The sequence below is a fragment of the Alligator sinensis genome, unplaced genomic scaffold (genome assembly GCF_000455745.1).
Source record: "Alligator sinensis unplaced genomic scaffold, ASM45574v1 scaffold559_2, whole genome shotgun sequence".
Lineage (NCBI taxonomy): Eukaryota > Metazoa > Chordata > Crocodylia > Alligatoridae > Alligator > Alligator sinensis.
The window spans coordinates 232,917-255,754 of record NW_005842046.1 but is presented as its reverse complement, the minus strand read 5'-3'; the positions used below and the strand labels follow the sequence as shown (position 1 = coordinate 255,754).

Sequence of the window (22,838 nt, the reverse complement as noted above, 5' to 3'; positions counted from 1 at the left end):
GCTGAAGCTCAAAGACTGTAGAGCTATGTAGCTGTGTAGTATCAATGACAGTGCCCTACCCTTCAAGGGTAGGAATACTGGAAGAATAAAAAGCCCATTTAATTGAATTCATGTCTTCAGGTAAGAAATATTCTGTATTTTGCATCATGACATTTTCCTCTTACTTCTCCTTACTTGTTGTAACTGTCGAATCTCATCATTAAGAGCATCCACACGTTTCTGATCCTCTAGGCTGAGCTGAGATAGCAAGTCTGTTCCAAGTTCTGCTTTTAACGATTCCCGAGTTGATTCCATGGCATGTAGACTTGCCTCCAAGCTTTGCAAGCTGCGTTGCTACAGATCAGATTATGTTAGATGAAACCATCTCTCCAATAAGCATCCAGACTTCTCTAAACCTGTCTTTTCCTACCTGTATGAAGTATATCCAAGTGTGGCAGCTTTATAGAAAACTATAAAGAATCCACAGACCTGTCCAAATATCATACCCCAGCTATGCCAGCCCACTAGTACTTTTTCTAAGGGCCCTGCTACATGTTCAGATTAAAGCTGGAGAGAAACGAGCTATAGAGTTGTTACACATTTTCAAGCACTAACTTTGAAGCTGGTTGGCTGTATAGCTGGATAGTCATTTTTATGGCATGATAATTACTTTGCACATGTGACCTATCTAAATTTATTGTGCAATTTACCAGTAACTGGCATAATGCGTGTAACATGTAGCAGGTGTCTCCCTTGAATACTACCTTCTTCAGCTGAAGGTTTCCCCAACACAAGTATAAAAGAAATGAATAAACGTGTTTAATTTATGTCAGTCCCTTTGATATCCTTTTGTACCTGTGGCTTGACATTATCCACATTTTGGTCACTAGGGATATTTTTAGACATGTAAGTGCCCAGCACTGCGATGCTTACTGTTGAGTGGAAAAATGCGCATCAGCACTGAAAAAATGGCGGGGGCGTGCTTTTGAACCAACACACATAGAAGGAGCTTCAGTTCAAAAGCGCAGCGCCACCATTTTCCGCGCGCTGACGCACATTTCGCCACTTGCACAACTGCACATGGTGCAGAGCAATTTGCATCAGCTCACATGCAGAACAGACTCGATTAATCGAGTCTGTTCCAAAGTGGCAGATCTCCGGCGCACTACAGGACAAAAAAAGTATGTGTATAAATGCCGCTAGTGCTCTGAACATGTCCATTTTCTAGTGTTTGTTTATCCAGACTACATTCATTGCGACAGGAAACAAGTCTCTACTCTCTGCTCCACGATAAACTGATACCAACCAAGCAAATGTCAATAACTATGACAGAATCAGACATATACATACCTTGGGCATAAAGGTTTTTTCAGACTGCTGCCTCTTCTCTTTCAGCATTTTCATCTCTGACAAGATACTGTCTCTGGAAGCTTTGAATTTTCTCTGCTGGGTCTCAATCTGTTGCATCTGGTTCATCAGTTGGTCAATTTCATTGTTAATCCATACAGTGTGCTAAGGAAAATTCTACTCAAATTTTAAATTCAATTTTTGGCAATTTTTATCCCAAGACGGTTAAAGGGATTATCCCACTGTTTGCTCTCCCCCTACCAAAAAATGTCCACATTGCAACTTCAGAACCAGTCCCATTCAGCTGCTCTCTTACACAAAGCCTTCAGGCTAAACAGAAGAGCTTAAATGAAAACTGATCTGAGCTGGTTTATGTCATTTCATCTAAGATGCAACAGGCTACTTCAAAAGCATCGCCAGGGAAGACATTTCAGCATATGTAGCCCTGTAATCAAGAATGCTAAAGATGCACTTAACTCTTAATTAAAAAATCAGAGTATCTTATTTAAGTCCTATCAATGTACTTAGTACAGTACAGAAAAGGAGGGCGTTATTCATCCTATTCTATGCCTGATAATAATTTAAGCCAATTCAGACAACATGAAATTGACAAAATCCAATCTCAAGAACCAAGTTTCCAAGGCAGCAAGGAGGTCCTTCTGAATCAAGGTTCAGACAGTGAAGTTCTCCCCAATTTTAACTTTGCTTAAGTGACTGGGGGGGGTCGGAAATCACTGCTGTTCCCTCCCTTTTCCCTTGCCACCAGCAGTGCCTGAAGGTCCTGAATGTAAACAGTAGGCAAGAGGTGGGAGGGCAAACAGCGGTAGCATTCACTCTCTGCGTTCTGGGACTATGCAAGAACAGCAGCTCCAGTAAGTGTGCTGACAAGCCCCAGGAAGCACAATTTAACCACTTGCAGGCTGCAAGAGGCCCACAGACTGCCAGCTGGACAGTTCTGTTTTAGAGTAGAGGTGAAATCTTGCCCACATTGACATCAACAGGAGTTTGCCATTGCTTCGAATGAGACAACCATTTACCTTCAAGAAGAGAGACCCCTTCCACCTCCCCAAGTAATGAAAGGCTTCTTCCATATTTTTTTTTTAAATATTACTGAAAAGCTTTAATGTCAACAAGGTGCTACAGACATACAAGTGTTATTTACACATGGAAAGAATAAGTCATCATGATTCACTCTGCCTTAAAAGTTTTACTAATTTCTTTTGAATTTCTCTTCAGTAGCTACGACATCGACAACGTTAGTCACTTGCACTGCACTGCGCTTTGCCATATATTGAGACAGCTTGTCAACTCTTTATCTGATATATTAGTCAACAATTTGAGAAGGGTATAATTTGCAGGCTTATAAAACACAGCTGTTTTGTCACGACTACAGAGCTTCAGGTTTACAAAAGCTATTTAATGAGGAATTTAGAAAAATAACTTAAACGTTCTTATTTTTTAAAACAGATGCTATCCAACTGTAATATTTCCCTTGCTACTATTCTATAAAAAGTACCACACATGCAAAGTTAACGGCTGACCAAATTTTATACTTAATTTATGAGGAAACAAAATGTTTATCTTTGAAAGAAATTTAAAGTAACACAAGAGAGGTATAAAGAAATGGGAAGAATTAAAGGAAGAATTGGGCTACTTCTCAGAGTCTTGACATATACACAAGTAAAATAATGGGAAAAAGAATCTCATTATGTAGGACAAAACTACACTGATATTAAAAATCTAATACAGGACAATCTTGTAGTGATTACGGGCCTAGCTCACCAGCGACACCATCAGCAGCGCACAGGTTTTTGCTCCCTGTCGGGGCGGGACACTGGGAGAATGGAGCCGGGCAGGGAGCAGCCACTTAAGGTTCCTCCCTGCAAGCTGCTGATCGTCTTCCCCAGCTGCGGCTGGCTGCTCCTCAGAGCTAGAGCCGTCTGATAATTGCCGTTCAGATGAGGCTTTGTTTTCCCTCCTCGCTGAATAGGGAAAAGATGTCTTCAGCCTTAGAACTGAGTAAATATGATATATCACACCTATTCAAATACAGACTACTTTCATGTTACAGTGTCTTGCTATGGCTATAGCCTATTCTATGAGAAAAACAACCATGAAAAGCAGACATTATGAAAAACAAATTCACTTCAAAAATTTTAAACACTGAGAATGCTCACAATTAAATCTGGGCGCCACTAAACGGTAACAAATTTTAAGAAGTTGGACTCCCCCACTCAGTCTCAATACTTTAGAAACATAATATTTTCTGAAAGACTATAACTGATTGAAGCAGTTTGTCCTTAATCCCAAATACATAAACCATGGTACATGAAATTCTGCACAATATAATATTATTTTCTCAATTATAATTTATATAGTGTATAAAAATGAAGAAATGATTTATAAACTAGAAAAATCACATGTCATAAATGGTATATTTAAATATCATTCTAAAGTATAATTTATAAGCACCTTGCTACCTCTTGGTCACTGACAATTAAAATCATTTAAGAATATCTGTTAATCTATTAGCACTATCCATACTATGAATTTCCATTAATATAGCCAAGATTTTTTTGTGCTATACTAGAAATTCATGTCTCCAACAATACAAACCTCTATTAATCTGGTACACAAATTTATTAAGAAGGTATTCCTCTGTGAGTTATACTGTGCTGAATTTATTTCCTACTTTAATCCTTGCTCTGTATAAATGGCTAGTATGGGGAATAAATAACAGCTTACCAGCACCACTTACCAGCTGACTCCTAACACAACATATCCGCACAACTTATTTCTCCCTCATCATCTTCATTGTCAAATAGTCATGTAATCACGCAATATTTCCCAAAAACATGAACAAATATGTCAGAAAGGATATTTTCAATGTTTCTGCGCAAATTTTCATTAAGTTTTGCCTCAAGTTCACCAAGTTCTTCTTCTGCCTTTCTAACATCTTTCTGCAGTTCAAGTCGAGACTTTCTTGTATCATAATAACCTCCAGTTAAAGCACCACGATGGCTGACTTGATCACCTAGGAAGGTAACAAAATTAAATGGAATGGTGTAATACATGCCCACATTACATAATGTTTAAAGCTGTTATGCTTATATTTTAACTACTGCTAATTTTTCTAGAGAGATCCTATACAATTCAAAGGAGATGGGCATTTAACATTTATAATTAAATTTCACATGCTGAAGTCAAATTGTGGGGTTTTTTGTATTGTTTTTAAAAGTGGATTTAAATTGCTCAAAATAGCAGGTCCCTAGCACCTTCTCAGTAGTAACCAATTCAACTGGTTTTATTAGCTTAAATCTGTCCTTTAAAAAACAAACGAACAAAACCCCCCGAAAACTTGAACTAAAATTTGTTTTTAGACCTCGTGCTTTGTACCAGGGTCTTCCAACTTAATTCTTTACATGTAATTGCCATCTCAATTCAAATTTTACCCACAGATTGCCAGGCCTAACCTAGATTAATCTGCCACAAACTGTGGTTCTGAGAGCTGCCTCTGCCTAGCCATCTGCGCACATGTATGCTAAAACTCTGCCGATGAGGAGTTTATTTCATAGTTTCATAGTAGCTAGGGTCAGGAGGGACCTGAACAGATCATCTAGCCTGACCCCCTGCCACAGGCAGGAAAGGGTGCCGGGGTCTCAAAAACCCACACCAGTAGAGGCGAGGACCACTTCCCTGAGAAGCTGGTTCCAATTTTGGCCACCCTAACTGTAAAATATTGCCTTCTGATCTCTAACCTAAACCTATTCTCCATCAGCTTATTACCGTTGTTCCTCGTCACCCCAGGCGGTGCAGGGGAGAAAAGGGCTCTACCTATTTGCTGTTGATCTCCCCTGATGAGCTTGTAGGCAGCCACCAGGTCCCCTCTCAGCCTCCTCTTGCTGAGGCTGAACAGGTTCAGGTCCGTCAGTCTTTCCTCGTAGGGCCTGTCCTGCTGCCCTCTCACCAAGCGGGTGGCCCTCCTCTGAACCCTCTCCAGGCTGGCCATGCAAGGCCAGGTTTCAAATGGGTGGCCATTTGAGCCATGCAAGGCTAGGTTCCTAACATTTAGATTCCTGGTTATAGAACGGACTGTGGGCTGAGAGGCCCTTCGGTTCTCTCAACCTTAAAAGCCATTAAAAATAAACTCTGGAAAATCAGAAGGAAAAGTTGTGGTGCGACTGTTCGCAAGCAATGAATCAGAGAACTGCAGATACTAATTAGTCATAATTCTCTTGAGCATGGAAAGCAGCGATTCTTAGCTAGGGTGCTGTGGCACCTTGGGGAGCTGTCAGAGCCATTGAAGGGTGCCACAAAGTGTGAGGAGAGAAGCAGATAAAAGCCCAGGCTCAGACTTGTCCCCATCTGGATGCCGCCCCACCCCAACTGCCCAGCCCTTCTGCAAGGTATTAAGTCCTATAATACATAAATCAATTTTTGAAAGTGGGTGCCACTCAATTCACAAAATCTATAGCCAGATGCCAAGACTCCAGGGGCATGCCTCAAGTCCAAGAATGTTGGAAACTACTGATGTAAAGGAGCAATTCTGAGAAATACTGCAAAGGGAATAAAAGTAGCAGAATGACTACTAGGGAGACTCCTTTCCCAAAACAGGAAGATGCCTAGTCAAGGCAGTAATACTGCACAAATGTGCTACTGGTACGCTGAAGTACTCAACTTGCCTTTCATGCCATGGGAGGTGTTTTAATTCTAGTAGCATCAGCTCTCAATACCTTAGGGACAGACACTGGCTAAGCTGAATACAAATTTGGATACAAGTCTAATGCACTTCGTAAGCCTCTAGGATGGGAAGAGACTCCTACTGACTTAACACCTCAAATCAAAAAAAGCTTAAGGAACTTACAGAAGGATTTTGTACTTTGACATCATAGCTGTATTGACATTTAGTTTGTCTAACCTTGCTTACCAGGTCAGTTACTAAATTATCACATTTTACAAAGAAAACTAGGACAATAATAAGCTATCTTCAAAGAACCTCAATCCCCAGTGGCCCTCTTTTCCTACTACAATGTAATTTTTATGACTCTGTACATACCTTCCAAAGTAATACAATCCATAGTGAAAGCTCTAGCCAACTGGGTAGATACCTCCATGCTACGACAGATTAGAGTCTTTCCAAAAACATGTTTGAAGGCTTTGTCAAATCTTGGATTGTATCTCAGTTTACTGATCATAGGAATAGCATCCTGAAAATGTAGCAGTCATATCAATAACAATAGTATGATAACAACAACAGGCTGAATTCATAGGGCACAAATATTAAAGCACTGCACTCACGTACAGGGCAACTGCAAGTGAAAAATGTTAAAATACCTAAAGTTTTAAATAAACTATGCCCTCCAAGTTTTAGTAAGGTCTGCTAATTTATATTAAGACCTTCCGTATTTTTTAATTTAAGGAAATAAAGCATTAGAACTTATACAGAAAATTAACACACAATGTACACTTCACAGGCAAAGAGCTTTTAGAACTTGAGTCAAATTGTGTGTGCCATCATAAGTTACATTTATAATACCTCTGATTGTATATACATTATGGATGATCCGCATGATCACTTTTATATAAACAATTAAGACACTAGGCATATTAAACATTTCCTAAATAAACCAGAAATCCTGCACATGCAGTTTAGGTGTAAACAATTCTTAAAGTCTTGAAGGCCCAGACTGAGAGCTTGTTCCTACTCTCATTGAAGCAAACGGAACATCTGTCAATGACTAACGGGAACGGGATCAGGCTGCTATAGTGCGTTTAACTATGCGTGTATTTTTTCACCAAAAATATTATGTCATTATATCTGTTATTATAACTTCTTTACACAAAATGATCTGGGATATCATATCATGACATAATACAGAAGCATTAATACGCAACTCTGAAAACAACGAATAATAAAACAAGATGGCTGCATCTACAAGTTGCCACATGGCAACGCTACTACGGCACTGTGATTTAGTACTTCCAAAAGGTGTAGTGTTGGTGGTTACTGCACCGTATGTGCAGCGCGGTTAGATTTTGCCACTACGTCACTGTAGCAGCACGCTATAATTGGGGAGCATGCAGCTATGGCAATGTAGCTGGTGATCACGTGTAGACACGTGATCATTACATCACCGTAGCGCATTGCACATCGCCATAGTGCATCACTGCATCGCTGCAGGGCGATGTATAGACGCACCAATGAGTAATAAATAGCATCTGTAGTTTAAATAACAACATAAATCTAAATACTTCACTGGGGGATGGGAATCATTGACATAAATATAATGACTCACATTCGTCTCAGGGTAAGCAGTATCTCTAACATCCAGCTTGTTAAGAGGCAGAAAAGTTACTTCTCCAGGAAGGTTCATTTTATTAAACTCCATTAAAATCTTTGTACTGACTTCATCAGAATCCACAATATGATAAAATAACCTTGTTTAACAAAGAAATAACGAAGAGTTGGTTATATCAAAATCATCACTATTTTCCAAGAGGAATGGAAGTGTGCAAAATGTAAACAAAACTACACTCTATTTTCTCTATAGTTTCCAGTATCAGTGTGCCTCAGAAAACACAAGTTTTCATGGTTCTAAAACCTATGAAACGTCTATTGATAACAATAAACAATTATTAGTTGTAGGAATTTCTACCCCTCCTGTAAGTGTCTCTCATTCAATATCGTTTAGAACAGACCACACAATATCATTTAGATTACAGATTAAGGTATCCCCCAATTTACAGTTGCCACTAAGGTACCCTGCAATCTGCTGTATATTCCTGCCACCGCCTTAAAAAAGCAAGGCTATTCAATCTACCTTGCTCTCCTGTATAGCTTTATAAACAAAAGAGGCTGTACAAACATGGTATCATGTCTAGGCACAACTAAATCCTTCCATTCCAAACAAACAACATATAAGCATCTAATAAAAGAGTAATTGCAGCATTTTCCATGTGGCACCAATTGCCAAAAGCAATCAAGGGGAGCCAAAAAAGATACTATATGCAATCTATGGAGTAGTTGATTTCTGCCTATTAAATGCACCTCAATTGATTTAATACGTTGAACATAATATCCCATTGTACTTAATGAAAAAAAAGTGACAAAGGTGCTGGTGCCAACCATATTTCTTTAAAGCTATGTATTTGGATTCAGAAAAGGTAACTGTTTTGATTGCTGCGCGTGGCTAAAGGTTTGTGACCTTCCAATGTGGAATTCTACAGATATTAATGCCTTTATCATCTCTGGGCTGAAGTAACTGCAACATACTCTACTTGAGCCTACTCAGAATGCTTCAGACATCATTCAAATGATAACCCTTGATGGTTTCAAGCCTAGGTATCAGAGAGACCACCCTTTCTACAGTTGAAATTTCCCCAGAGTGTTCAGCGTTCACTGAAAAAAAACAAAAAACAACCCAGAAACTCCTGAGTTTTTAATTTGCTCCAGGATTTGCTCAAAGACCAAGCCTATTGATCTTTTGGGCATATCACAAGGATTTTTCTAAAGGGGAAAACTGAGAGAAGAGGGGATATCAACAGAGTAGAGTTCTTTTCAGTGTCTTTTTGGCCTTCTGGAAGTTTGCTTATTTTATCCATAGGCATCTAACATGGACAAAAGGCACAATGTGGGCCTCAAAAGAATAAACTGTCTCGTGGCAAGTTTGTGCCAATAACTATATTCCGATACAAAGAACCTCCAATCTTCTCCACTCCAACTGAAAAATAATTTTTAAAAGGTTCAGAATACTAAATAGTTTACCTGTTCCCCGCAGTAACTTCAACACAAGTGTAGAAAGCAGGTTCGCACTCGAAGTTATTCATCACAATTCCATGATAGCCATTTAGAACATGCTGGTTTATGCCTTTTCGACGGAAGTGCTCCAAAACCTTATTTATGCTGTCTATACCATTTAGAATTGCCTGCCATATTAAGACATAACAGATGTTATGAGACTTCAGGGATTATATAAACTAGGAAAAAACTTCAAATCCCAGCATTTGCTTTAGAACAGTAGTGCTCATCCTTTTGGCCCCACGGGCCAGATGAGTGGTATGGGACCCCCCCCCCCATAGGCCAGGTTCAGTCCCCACTGCAGAACTACGTCTTGTGCCATCCCCGCATGCCCAACCTAGCATGCAGGGCTGGGATGTGGGGAGCCCTGCAGGCCAAATGACATGGCGTGAGTGGCTGAGCACCCCTGCTTTAGAACATTTGTGACAAGTAAAAAGGCCAACTTAAAATATGAACTGATAACAATTTATGAACTTTCTCCTTTGATTTTGAGTCTGTCAAGCAACTTCTAGAGATTGTAGGTAGGCCTGTGGGAGCCGACAGCGATCCGATCTGGCTGCTTCAGATGGCACCGATCCGATCCAGAGCTCCGGACCGGGTTTCCGCCTTGATCCGGCCGAAGTGGCTCCAAAGTTTTGGAGCCGCCTCGGAGATCCGGCCATAGGGTAGAATGGGGGAATCAAATATTTATAACTTTTGTTTTGTCCGATTTGGATGAAATTTGCAGGATTGGTAGCCTCTACTGAGAGCATGAAACCTGCCAAGTTTCAAGATGATCGGTGCAGGAGTTTGGGGAGAACTGTACCCCAAATTCTTGAAAGCAAAACTCCCATCACGTCTATGTGTTACACCACAGAGGGTTCAAAACTGCAGGGGTGGTAGCTCTTACTGGGGCCACAAAGCCTGACAAGTTTCAAGAAGATCGGTCCAGGGGTTTGGGGGGAACTGCACCTCAAGCTGCAGACAAGCAAAACTCATGACATAGGTGACACTGCATGTGTTAAGGCGCAGCGGGGTGACAGCTGCAGGGATGGTTGTGGCCTCAGCAGGGGTGACACCTGCCAGCTGTTGAGATCGGTGCAGGGGGGGTTCTGGGGCTCTGCACCTCTAGCTGCTGACAGGCAAAACTCATGACATGGGTGTCCCTCTTGGGGCACTTGATTGTCTGTATTGATTCTTTCCTCTCCTTAGTCTGGTTTCCTATGTGCTAATTGGTGGCAATTAACTGGCTACATTAGCTAGGTCCTATGTATTGAGCTGGTCCCGGAGTGAATCATGATTGATTGGTCACTGGTAACACAGTAGCTTAGCAGCCAGGCCAGCAGTAGTCTCCCACACCCCAAGGCAGACTGTAAATATGTGAAAAATAAGGCTTATAAATATGCTGTCAACCTTGATCCGAGCACAAATACTGTAAATCTGCAGCAGTGAGCATTATTTTTCCTTTAAGATTTACCAATTTTTTAAAAAGATTGATCAGTTTGCACCTTTCCTGTTGCTGCTCTAAGAAGCTGCTGTTTTTTTTCCAAGTCCTCTCGTTTTGCAGCTAGAGCTTGTTGTTCTGCATTCTCCTCTCTCCACAGATAACTGCAAAAGAAGACTAAAGTCAGTTTAATGTTATTAAGAACTCTTGATCATTAGGAAATTCTTAAAATTAATAAAAACCAAGTTAACTTTTCTTCTAGAATACAAAATGATTCTTAAAAGAAAAGAAAAAGATGTACAAGGTTAAACTTCAGATGCATTTCAAAATACCTAGGTAACCATGCCACATTAGCAACTTCACAGCTTGCGCCCTTTACACACAAAAATAAGTCTCATTTTACTGAGTTACTAACTTTCTTTCACTCTGTAGTTCATCTTTTTTGTTTTTCACTTCATAATATTTTCTGTCCAGTTCTTCAACACGAGCCTTCACTTCATTAAGATCCTGGTCCAATTTCTAATGCACATAAAAAAGAAAATAATTGACTGTAAGCTGCAACTCTTTAGGTTCATATTCCTATTATTATCCACATTACTATGACAGCTTAACAATTACGAATGAAGTGTTCACAACTGTTTCTATGGTTTGCATTAAAATTGCAAAAAAGTCAGCCAACAGCTCTTCAGAGGTTAAGCAACAGCATAGGATGGGAGACAGACCAGGTGTTAATAAAGCCAGATAGAAAGAATAAGAAAGATTCATTCTGCCAATTTTGACATTCCAGCCACCTCCTGAAGTTAGCAAATAGACAGGAACATGCCCACAGCTATCATGAATTACACCAAGTAGTGGAATTATACAAGAATACCACTGACACCTACCTAGAAGTCTGTTCCTTCACATACAAAATTAATAATGGGCCAGCAACATCCAGATTGCAGTAAGAATACATTGTTACTACAATCATGATTCTCACAAGTTCTCTAATACAGAGTTGCTGGTACAGCTGAACAGCAGCTACTCAAGAGCAGTACTGTGGACGTACTTCTCAGCAGACATTCTTCTGACCCTAGCTGAGACCCACGGCTTTCACTGCTTTTATCACTTTAATAGATACTTTAATAGATATAGATTCCATATTGCTGCCAATATTATCTGTGATCTTAAAATACCTCTTGTTTATACTTTGGCTCTTGTCAGCCTCTAGATCAGATTCTTTGAAATGTCTCCAAGTTGTAAAAACACTACACAATTCTTTCACCTTAATTAGATCTCTCCTGCCCACATACCCATCTTCCTGAAACGAATTTAACAACTCCAAAAGAACCAAGACACCTTTGGCAACCAGCCTATTAAGCACTTTTCCTCCTACTTCCAGAGAAAATAGATGCTCGAGAGCTACTGACTGGGTGTAAAAACTCTGCTATCATTTCCCTCATTTAACCAGAATGAATATTGCTAGAGTAAACTGGCTCTCCCCCAAAGTATCTTTTATACTGCCAGAACACGTTCTTCTTCAGTACAACTATGTTCATAAATTTTATCAGTTCATAAAATTTAGTATATATCATTTATATATATATCTACCAATTTTGATAGATATATCACACAACAGAGATGGTAAGAACAGCATCTGTCAGCACATTAAGCATAATGGCATACTCCCTGCACAGGCATGTAACTGGTCAGAGGCAATTCTTCATTTATATAGCTGCTTCTGACATGCTGTGGGAACTAACAGGGCTCAGCAAAATCAACACCCACTAAATAAGTTGTTTAAGCTGGATCTGAAACTCTAATAAAATAGACAGTATAAGGCCATCAAAGCTGCTGTCAGGTTTTTTTTTTTAAATCTAGATTCAGGAACATTCCTTATAAATGATTATTATAAACATGATTGAAAATGTGTACAATATTTCAAATGGATATCACAAGACAGACCCATTCCTCTGATGAAAACAGGGTCTGTGTGGTTTTTAATTACAAGCTGCGGAGGCAAAAGTGCAACAAACACCCCAGCAGCATTTCGAACATGCTGTTTGCTGGAGCTCACATATACAAAGGGAGAACATCCAACTTCTTTATGGGATTTAGCAGTGCAGAGCACATTCCACTCTACAGATGAGCAGCTCCATGGGTTCAGACAAGTAGAGCAACGCCTCTGTGACATGCTTTCAGAATGGCTAAAGCCACAAGACGTATTTAAACAGTGAACGAAGAGGTGAGATTGCTTCATTTGATCCTTTCTGTTTCAAGTGCTTTATCTTAAGCTTTCTAGAAAAAGTACCCCTGTACTCAACACATGAAGAACTCTGGGCAGATATTTACTTTTGGAGAAGTTGGACCCAATTTTTCATACGTGCATCTAAAAAGGAATCTTTGTTTTGATATTACAGTAACAGTTATGTACACAAACACACGCAAAAGGAATATATAACTTGGGTTATACACAGACATTACACTCTTCCCTGGTAGAAAGCCTTTTGTTGCCAGATCCTACAGGCACTGATGCACTTGCCTCTGCTTTCAGTATCTGCAAAGTATGCTAGATGAAAAGGTGATAAGAGTTGTGCCTGGGACATCACTGTGTCAGCGAGTTAAATGCGCTGCAATTAAATGCAACTCTGGTTCATTTCAGGGAACAACCTGTGGGGCTCTGAGCTCTCCCTGGCCACCTACTGGCAAACGGGCAGCAATACAGCTTGGAAGGGTTAGGTGTGTAACGGGCCAAGGCACTCCTACTTTCATCAGAACTAACTCTGTTTACAGCCCCCCAAACTACCCCTCTGCAACTCTGCTATTTTGCTTTTACTGGCAAATTGCTCTAGCCTGGTGATTCTCAACCAGGACACCACAGCACCATGGGGTACAGTCAGGTCCTCTGAAGGGAAGGTGTGAGGAAATGACTGAGGTGTGAAGAGAAATGGACATGCTTAGCACATAAGCACAATTTCAGACTTGTCTCTGCCTGGTCAATCCTCCATCACCTCTGCAAGAAGCTAAGCACTATAATATATAAATTAGTTTTTGAAACTGGGTGCCACTCAAGTCACAAAAAGTTATGAAGGAGAGCCTTGAGTCCAAGGAACCACTGTTATAGTCATTTTTCCTGGCTTCTATTCTACCCAGGAGAGCACACAGTTCACCAGCAGACTCTCTATATGCCTGAAAAAGGGTGTTCATGCCTGAAAGCCTGCAAAGAACAATTTTCCCAACTATTTAGTTGGTCTATACGATATCACATTTACCCAAAGAACATTGACTGCTTTAGACAAGTATTCATGTGCAGTATTCTTCTCTTCATGCACATGGAAGCAGATTCCTATCAAGGAGTACCGTGCAAAATGCTAACCCTACATTCAAGTTTGTGGAATTATTTAACTTGGAACAAAGGAAAGGGCTCCCTTAACCCATGGAGCAAGTAAACAGAAGGACAGTGGGGTTTTTTGTTTGTTTGTTTTAAACATTTCAGGAAAATATTGCTATAATATTTTTACAATACTTAAAGCCTAAACTTCATCAACTTACCAAAGTCCCTTTAACCTACTGCATAGAGTAAGGCATGGGCATGCTATCTTGCAAGAGGTGGTTGAGTACTGATTTCACTCCGTCTCAAGGATCATAGAAGGGAGAAAAAGGGGACCCAAAAAACCCCTAATATGTATATTGATAAAGTCAATATTTGAAAACTTAGCAAGCATTCCTAATAATACTGTATTTTAGAGACCAGTGCAACAAAACAGTTTTGTCCTGTATATCTAAAAGGAAATTAAATTATTACTCACTGAAAGAAATCCAATTACTGACAACTGTTTTGCCCCCTCTCTCAAAATATGTTTACACAGTAAGAAGCTCAGGATGCCTTACACTGTACTGCTCCAGATTCTTCTCTTTATTAGCCTCTGTATCCTCTAAATCCTTGTGGATAGCTGCAATCTGTCGTTTCTTGTCATTGATGGCCTGATCTAGAGACTTCAGTTCTTTTTTAATCCACTTATCTCTTTCTTCCTTGGACGTAAACTGACTTCCACGACCTTGTTTTGCATAAAGATCTGTTCTTTCCTGGGTAGCTTGTGCTAATCTAGTTGAGAGGGAAAAAAAAAAGAACTCTCTTAAGTTAACTCAGTTCAGAAAATATCCAAGAGAACAATCAAATTTATAGTTACCAAATGTCAATTTATTACAAGAACACCCAAATCATTTTTGTAAACTGAACCATTGTCCCAGGAAAAGCTTAATAAAAAGGGGCACGAAGTGGGGGCACAGTTCAACTCACAGAGAGGCACTGATACTACTTTTTTGAATTTTCATTTCTTCTCTTGTAGTTGCTCTTTGAAGCTTGACAATGAAAACAAAAGTACTCTTCCATTCTTCATCAGGTCTGTCTTTTTCTAAAAAGATACCTCCTTTTTGTTCTTAAGATAACAAAGCCATGTTGGCTTTGCCTTCTTGTTTGCTAAAATAACTGGTTGTTTCAAAGTTTGGTAATAAGGTTCTTGAGAAGCCAGTTAACAAAAATACTGCAGGGCCATATACATAATACACACACATACTATGTATATGGCCCTGCAATATTTTTGTTGATCCATAATCATTCACTATATACATATAGGGAATGGTACATATATAGTGAATGATTACGGATTCTATTTTTTTCTTCCTTTTTTGGCAAAAGCAGCCATCTTAAATGCATTCTCTATCACTTTATTGCTGCCATAGAATAGGACCCATTTTGAGCAAATGGCTTTGACAGCACCCTTTGCTCCTTTTAAAGTGCTTTCATTCTTCATATGGAGCCACAGACCTAGCAATTCCTCGCTCTTCCTTCTCTTTTACGCTGTTGAATTTGGGTTCTGTTTCTGCTAGTTCTTTCTGCTTCTCCTCAATTTTTTCAAGAAGCTTCTGTCTCTCCTTTAACAGCCTTTTCTGAAAGTAAAGCAAGGTAATGTTTTAACGTCAATTCCAACATCATTGAGCACAGCATTTCCAAAATACATTTGTAATTATAAAATTGCAAGCTGCCTTTGCTTGCCTGTCTCTGGAATGGCAAGGAGAAGGCTTGCATGTGGTCTCCAACACTTGGAGCAGGCCTACTGGGCTAATAGCTATATGCCTGCTAAATGAAGTACTTGGTAAAGCCACAGCTGATATTAGAACTGAGATTCACAACAGCTGAGTCTTCACAAAAAAGTTACACATAAGATATACTGTCATTGTTGCATTATTTGCTCGATATAAATGGCTGCCCACGCTGGCAATGGGTGTTTTAAGTTGGGTGTGGGATGGGAAGGGACTATATACACTATTCTTGAAAGGCCACAGCTCTCTTAGATTAGTAACAAATGAGTGCATGCCAAATAGCTGAGTGCAACTCAAGGGTGTTCTAATGACCCCCCTTCAATGAATCTGAATTGCAATGGTCTCTTTAACATGCAAACAACTGAAGCAGAGGAAGGACAGCTACAGCTGGTTGATTTTTCAGCCAGGAGGCAACGATATAATTGATCAAAATGGAGGAGTTTTGCCATTGTTCTACAGCACAAAGAAGTGTGTTAGGCACTTCACAGAAACAAGAGTCCTGTGTCCTGAAGTACTAACAATGTAATTAAAGCTTGCAGCCTTAAAAGCAGATGCCTCGTGGTACGTTACTGCTCAGACTACATGCACGCCCCACATATGAGATCCTCCCAAAATAAAGTGCTTACCCGTTGTTCACTGTTGCCAGCCAGCTCGTCTTGCAAATCTTTAGCTTTAAGCTCCAGTTTAGTCCTCTGTTTAATCTGCTCCTGTCTTTCAGCACTAAGCTGTTCCTTTTCTTCTTTCATTGCCGAAATCTTTGTTTTTAGTTCTCGAACCTGTCGTTCTATTTCCTATACAAATAAAAGCATGCGTTTTATTTAACACAAGACATGTGCTATTGCTATATCTGTTCTGTATTTTTGTTTCTATTAAAGAAACTGGAACAATGCAACCTCATTATTCATTCATTAACATTAGAGGAAAGCTGAAGATACAAAATGTGAAAAAAATAAAATAAGCATATTCTCATCACTATATATTCACAAGATGAAGCCCAAAACAGGACTGAAAACTAAGCTTAAAAATAGGAACACATGACTAAAAAGGACCAATCCGGCCAGCAAACCCAGTACCTTGCATTCATAAGTTATCATTTCTCCAAAAGCGATCAATTTAATCCTGAGCACATGAACAAGATCTGACAGACAGGCAACCGAGAGGTTTCTCAGCATTGTTAGGAGCACTAGCTAACCAAAACCAAATTCCCCAGTCTAGCCATGGCCACAGTTCAGTATTTCAGAGGAAGCTGGGGGAGATCAAACATCTAAAAACCAAACAATGCTTTTCAAGAAAATTCTAGCAATTCCAAGTGACCAGGAGAAGCCCAAAAATTGAGGATTACAAGATACTTTCCACATATTCAAGCAACCCACTTTAAAATCAAGTTCTTTCAACTTGCTCATAGGGGTCACACAACAGAAACAACATATCACATGTTTGGTTTCTGCTCAAAGGTTTTACTGCCCTGTTCTGGCAGGATCTTTCTTCCATAAACCTGTCAAACTTCATCATGAAACAATTCAGGCTCTTGCACGTACTTACTTTGTCCAGAAAACCATTCTAAGACTTGTAGTGGTTAAACCTTTATTCTGTTGGTTAGATACCTCTTTCAGCTTTCAGTCTAAATGTACGTGTGGCCAACATGTGGCCAATATTGTTCTTTGCCTTATAAAGCTCTATTCTTTCCCCAGTGCATTCTTTTAAAATACATTTGCTGAACTAAATCTCAATTTAAATTTTGCTAAACTAAAATGTGCCAAGTTCTTTCAAGTTCCTCCCATAAGGCAAGTTCTACATTCCCCTAAACTTCGAGTGGCTCTTCCAGTATGAATCCACCTTTTCATGAATGCAAATGACCAGAATTGCAACAATAGTCTAGATAGGGTTTTGTTCAGTGCCAGTAACCTTTCCCTGTCTCTACTGAAAATACCCCACCTAATACAACTAAGAACTGCATTAGGCTTCCTCACAGCCATATCACACTGGCAGCTCAGGATCATCCTTCAATGGACCAGTATACTCATGTTCCTTTCTTCTCCGTTTCCTTCAAACCATAATCTCCCATATAACAGCAGAAGCTGAAGCAGGAGCTTTTCTCGGTTGATGTAGCCGATAATGTCACTGATAAATGTTGTGTGCAGCCGCAGCATGCACGTGGCCAGGAATACAGTCCATCAGCTTGGAGAGCAGTGTCCAGCTGGTAAGTCTGTGGGGTGGGGGCACAGACTGAGGCCCCCACAGTGAGGGAGGAAGTGGGGCTGGGTTACGGGCAGGTGCTGCCCAGCTGGGGTGGGGAGTAGGATGGAACTGCAGGGTCATCCAGGTGTAGGGTGGGGCTACTGAGGGCTGTGAGCTGCACTGGCTTCTTTCCAGCTGGGGCTGGGCTGGGGCCACACTTAGGGCTGGCAGGCAGGGGTGGGGCAGGTGGCAGTGGTGCTGGGAGTGGGGGGAGGAGGGGGCGCTACAAGGTGGGCTATAGCCACCCCAAAATTCCCCACAGGCACCCTCCCAGTGCTGCCACTGCCCACCCCGCCGGGAAGAGGCTGGCACAGCCCCTGGCCCTGAGCCCACACAAATCCTACCCATGCCTCCCCTGTGGCTGTGTGCACTGCAAGAAGCTGCCTGTCGCACCCTGCACGAGCTACCAGCGCTCCATCCCGCACCCCGCCCCAGCAGCGTCTGCCCCTGACCCAGCCCCACTCCTTCCCTCCCACAGAATTACCCGCCAGAAGCTTCTCTCTGTACTGCCAGGCTGCATACTATCAGATCGGTATCGGCTGATAGGGCTGGTTAATTGGCCATCGATACCAGCCCTCCATTTTACAAGAGTGTTTCTATTTCTCATGCCAGATCCTTCAATCAATCATTTATTTGATCTTAAAATTTAGGAGTACCATCAGGATGATTAGACAACTTCAAGGTCTGTGTTTAAATTCATTCCAATTTGAGACATCTCAGATGAAAGTAATACATTCTCTCTCAAATACATACACGTATACAGAGACCCAGGAAAAAGATAGCCAGTGGCAACTAAACAATGCGTCATCACAGCAAGTCTTGAAATTGGTCATGTTAGAGCTCTTCTAGATTATACCTCCATCTTATCTCTGGCATCCTGTTGTGCATCTCTCAGCTGCCTTGATTTCTCTCCGCTCGTCTCTCGTTTGGCAGAAAGCTGGAGGCAAATATTATCACATATTTAAGTATTAAATACTTATTTTAATATCATTTTTATCCAGAACAATGTCAGCTTGGCAAATTAACAAACATAAAAGGAATGACAAATTTTTAAAGATTCTTTCTAGAAGGATAAGAAGTCTGCATAAAATAATGTAAGTTTAAGTGTTCATAATAAAAGAATTATAAAATGAGGGATAGACAGTATGCTCTACCTCATCCAGCTTAGCACGGGTTTCATTAAGCTCCTGGTTATAAATGGTGTATTCTAGTGCTCTCCTCATTTTATCCCACTTTTGATATTGAGCAAGCTCTTCTTTCTCCTCTTCTAGTGTATGTAATCGCTCTTCAATGTACTTCAGCAACTCATTGATTTTCTCTCGTTTACCCTCTTTAGAAATAATGAAATGCAAGACAAAGATAGCAGCTAAATTATGCAATGTATTCTGAAAATAATATTTATTCTCTTTTTACATCATTCCCTCTCTTTATGACTCATTAAATGGGTCTTTTGATTTAAATCAAATAACTGCAGAAAAAGGCCTACTGCAATTGTGATCTTGGTCAATGGTTAATATTCACAGTCCCCCTTACCAAAATCTTCCATCTGCCAAGGATTAGGCTAATGCTGCTTCACAGCTGCAGATCAGTGGTTATGGACATGCATGCAACAAAATAAAAATCACATCTGGATTTTCTGGAAAGTGTCCCAGGAGACTTCCAGTTTTAAGCCCACTATACTGCAATTGCTAGGTCTATTACAGTTCATCATACGCTCCACATCTAATAGGCACAGGATTAAAGTCAAAATAATTAAAACAAACTTTAAATCTGCACAATGCAAAAATATATAATAAAAAAAACAGCTGAAAGTCCAGGCTGCATAAACCCGAGTTCTTCTACCCTTCATTCTTCCTACAAAAACAAGTTGAACACATTCCCCATTTTTGTTCCTCTAAAGCAGAAGTGTCAACTGAAATGAGCTGGCAGGGTGTATTCCTTTTCCAGCAGCGTAGGGGTTGGTCATAACCACTTCACAGGTATCAGATCTTGCTAAACTATATTGGCAGCTAAGGTCAGAACCTCCTTTTTACAGATGTACTGTGGAAGGGGGCAGCCTGGTCCTTCAAGAGTTTAACACCTGGGCCTCAGCTGCTGTGCTGTTTTCCAAGAAGCATAGCTTGCCAGAGGTACTTCTTGCTCTCCCCAACTGTTTGGGCTGCAGCTTTGAGTCCATGCAACATTGCAGGATGTACACGCTATAACCCATTTAAAGCCACCAAAGAAAAAAAAAAAAAGAAAAGAAAACCAGATAGTTGCTGCTAGGATTTGATAATGCAGTCAGGCAGTTAAATGTTAGGGTCCTATCCATAAACAAACGGTGATTTCTGCTATAAAAATATACCGCTTTGAAATTTAAAAATGTCAAACTCTGCAGTTATGGATTTGTAGAGACCACAGGATTTGAAATGAAATGAACAAGGTAGCTCATGTATTTTAGTCCTGCTGTTTCAACTAAATCTGCAGAATCAGGAAGACACCATTTTATACACAGTTGGCATTTTCAACATCATCTTCATAAATCAAAAGACTAGAAATGTTAAACAGAGAGATCAGATTCTGTGGCAAGAGCAAATTTATGGAACCAAATTCATGATCAAAGCACCGAAAAATATACAATGATCTAGCCTTAACTTTGAATGTTTTGGTTTTTAAAATGTATTAGCAACATAGCATTAAAAACAGTTGGGTTATTCTTGCAAAGGTTACTAATTATTTCCACCCCCCCAGGTCTAAAGGCAGCACTGTCACATATCAGTTGCTGACAAAATTGAACCTCTTAACATAGCACTAGGTGGCAGGTACGTTCCACACAATCTGTAAAGCCCTTGGGATCTTTACAATGAAAGGAAAAAATATTTAAAAATTTTAATTACTGACCTTATTAAATATTTAATAAATATTTACAATTAAATATTCATTTTTACAACCAAGCTGAAAACCCTTATGATTAATCAAACTAGTGGGGCAAAAATCACCATAATTCTTAAATAAAATCGGGGGAAGGGAGGAGGGGGGGTAAAGATAAGGGTAATCTTTTTACCTGTTTCTTTCATTAATGAAATACTCTCTTCTTTACGTTCATCATATACTCTAGTACCAGCTACTTCTCTTAACAGCTTCAACCTCTGAGAGTCTGGTGCTGTTGCCATCTGATTGATCTAAAAGATCAAGGAAACAAAGTTATAAGATTACTGTTTTGAATATCTTCTTTACACACTAATTATCAGCACCACATACAATATCCAGTAGGGTGCATTTTTTATAACTGTTCAAATACAGTAGAACTTCTGTAATTCTCATTTAACTAGCCAATAAACCAGTAATTCTGTCTAGTCAGGCATCAGATGCCTGAATCAAGATTACATGATATTTATCTAAAATGCACCTACCCTCAATTACCAGTACAGACTTGCTTGATGATACAACTTTTCAGGACTGACATATTTTGAGGAAGATCAGTATGTATAATTTACTCAATTCTCCTCCTTTTGATGCATCAATTACTTGTTTTTAAAGAGAGGTAGTTAGCCATGTTAGTTGGAAGTCAGGCAGAAGGCAGAGAAAGGGATTTTTTAAGTGAAAGGAAGTTTTCTGATAGCGATTCTGATAATGTAGCTCATTTTTATTAATTTTCAAATGCTAGGAGACCTTGAGGCCCCACCTGAGTCCGTATTTCCTGGACTTTGAAAAAAGAAAATAGATCTGCTTAAGCTGATGATCAGAGAAATTTAGGCTTCAGTATTAATATTCTGCTGCTAAACCGCTTAATTAACCTACTAATTTAGCTAATGCCATAAGACCACATAATTCAATACACCACATCCCCAGATGGCCTTGAATTTTAAGAACCTCTGCTTATCCAATGGGAGTTCCTCTCACCGCAGCAGCCTCCACTGCTTAATAAAACTTGTTAACAGAACTGATTAATAGAACTTGTCTGATGACTTTTAACTAATTACCAAGGTGCCACACTCTTAACTACAGAGTTTGGGTTCCTGCATCCTTTTATGTTATTTGAAAGAATAGAGTTGCTTTCTAACTATTATTTTCCCTTCACTTTAGCAAATTCAGTAACATCATAAACATGTATCATGCGGTGTTAAAACTGGGGCCCAGTTTTAGCAGTGCATGATACATGTTTATGATGTTATGGGGCTATCAATATCTCTCCACTTTTTCATTTATTTACAATTGATGAGATCTTTTTCAAAGGTTATGAAGGTGTGGGGAAAAAAAAAAGGGTCAGGGACATAAACATCTGACAGATTCAGACAAAGTATTTTCTTCAGTTCTTATTGAATGCAAGAATCTTGGAAGCCAGGACGAAGTGCATATACTAATATTTGCTCTGTAAATAAGCATAGCTGGTACAATACAGCAATAGCCAGCATGGGAAAGACATGATACGGGCACTTCTGATCAGAGCAATGGAGGAACAGAAAATCAGTCAATACTTCACTTCCATGCAAGGCAGCTGTACCTCTAGGGATGACTCACAAAGTGAGTCTACAGAAAAATGTGTTATTTCTGTCATTTAAAAGGTGGAGGGTTTTTTGTTTGTTTTTTTTAAAGCCTTATTTTTATATTTGGAACAAAGTTAAAGTTTAGTCCTCCAAGAAATTTCATCTTTCCCAAAATAAGTTCAGGCAACTGAATTTCACCGGTGATAATCAATCTTACCTTTCCTTGCTTGACAATATAGTAGGGATTGCTGCGAGAAAAACCAGCACTTTCAAGAAGATTCATCACATCGTTTTTCCTGCAAATAATATTTTACCAGTTAGTCAGCACAGGTTTCTTATTAATAAAACATGACAAAAGTGACAACTAAATGAATTAAGGAAAGCAATGCTATGACTAACATGCTACAAAGCTGTATGTAATGTATGATTCACTGTCTCTCTCAAAGTCTGTGACAATCCCTGGTCATGTGTTAGAACTTGGGAAAATAAGAACAGTAAAACAACA

At 39.7% G+C, this 22,838-nt stretch overlaps 1 protein-coding gene across 1 annotated transcript in view; it reads right to left on the bottom strand.

Annotated features, from left to right (window-relative positions):
• The window catches only part of SMC3 (structural maintenance of chromosomes 3), a 52,191-nt gene that overhangs the window by 6,350 nt on the left and 23,003 nt on the right, over positions 1-22,838 (bottom strand). The window contains exons 10-24 of the mRNA XM_006022833.3: positions 22,551-22,629; positions 20,911-21,028; positions 19,022-19,197; positions 18,724-18,804; positions 16,256-16,420; positions 15,355-15,476; positions 14,418-14,631; positions 10,963-11,066; positions 10,612-10,711; positions 9,092-9,252; positions 7,623-7,764; positions 6,383-6,533; positions 4,208-4,360; positions 1,330-1,481; positions 175-333 (exon numbers count right to left, since the gene is read on the bottom strand). Of these exons, the coding sequence (XP_006022895.1) occupies positions 175-333; positions 1,330-1,481; positions 4,208-4,360; positions 6,383-6,533; positions 7,623-7,764; positions 9,092-9,252; positions 10,612-10,711; positions 10,963-11,066; positions 14,418-14,631; positions 15,355-15,476; positions 16,256-16,420; positions 18,724-18,804; positions 19,022-19,197; positions 20,911-21,028; positions 22,551-22,629 (2,077 nt within the window). The remainder of the gene's footprint in view (positions 1-174; positions 334-1,329; positions 1,482-4,207; positions 4,361-6,382; positions 6,534-7,622; positions 7,765-9,091; positions 9,253-10,611; positions 10,712-10,962; positions 11,067-14,417; positions 14,632-15,354; positions 15,477-16,255; positions 16,421-18,723; positions 18,805-19,021; positions 19,198-20,910; positions 21,029-22,550; positions 22,630-22,838) is intronic.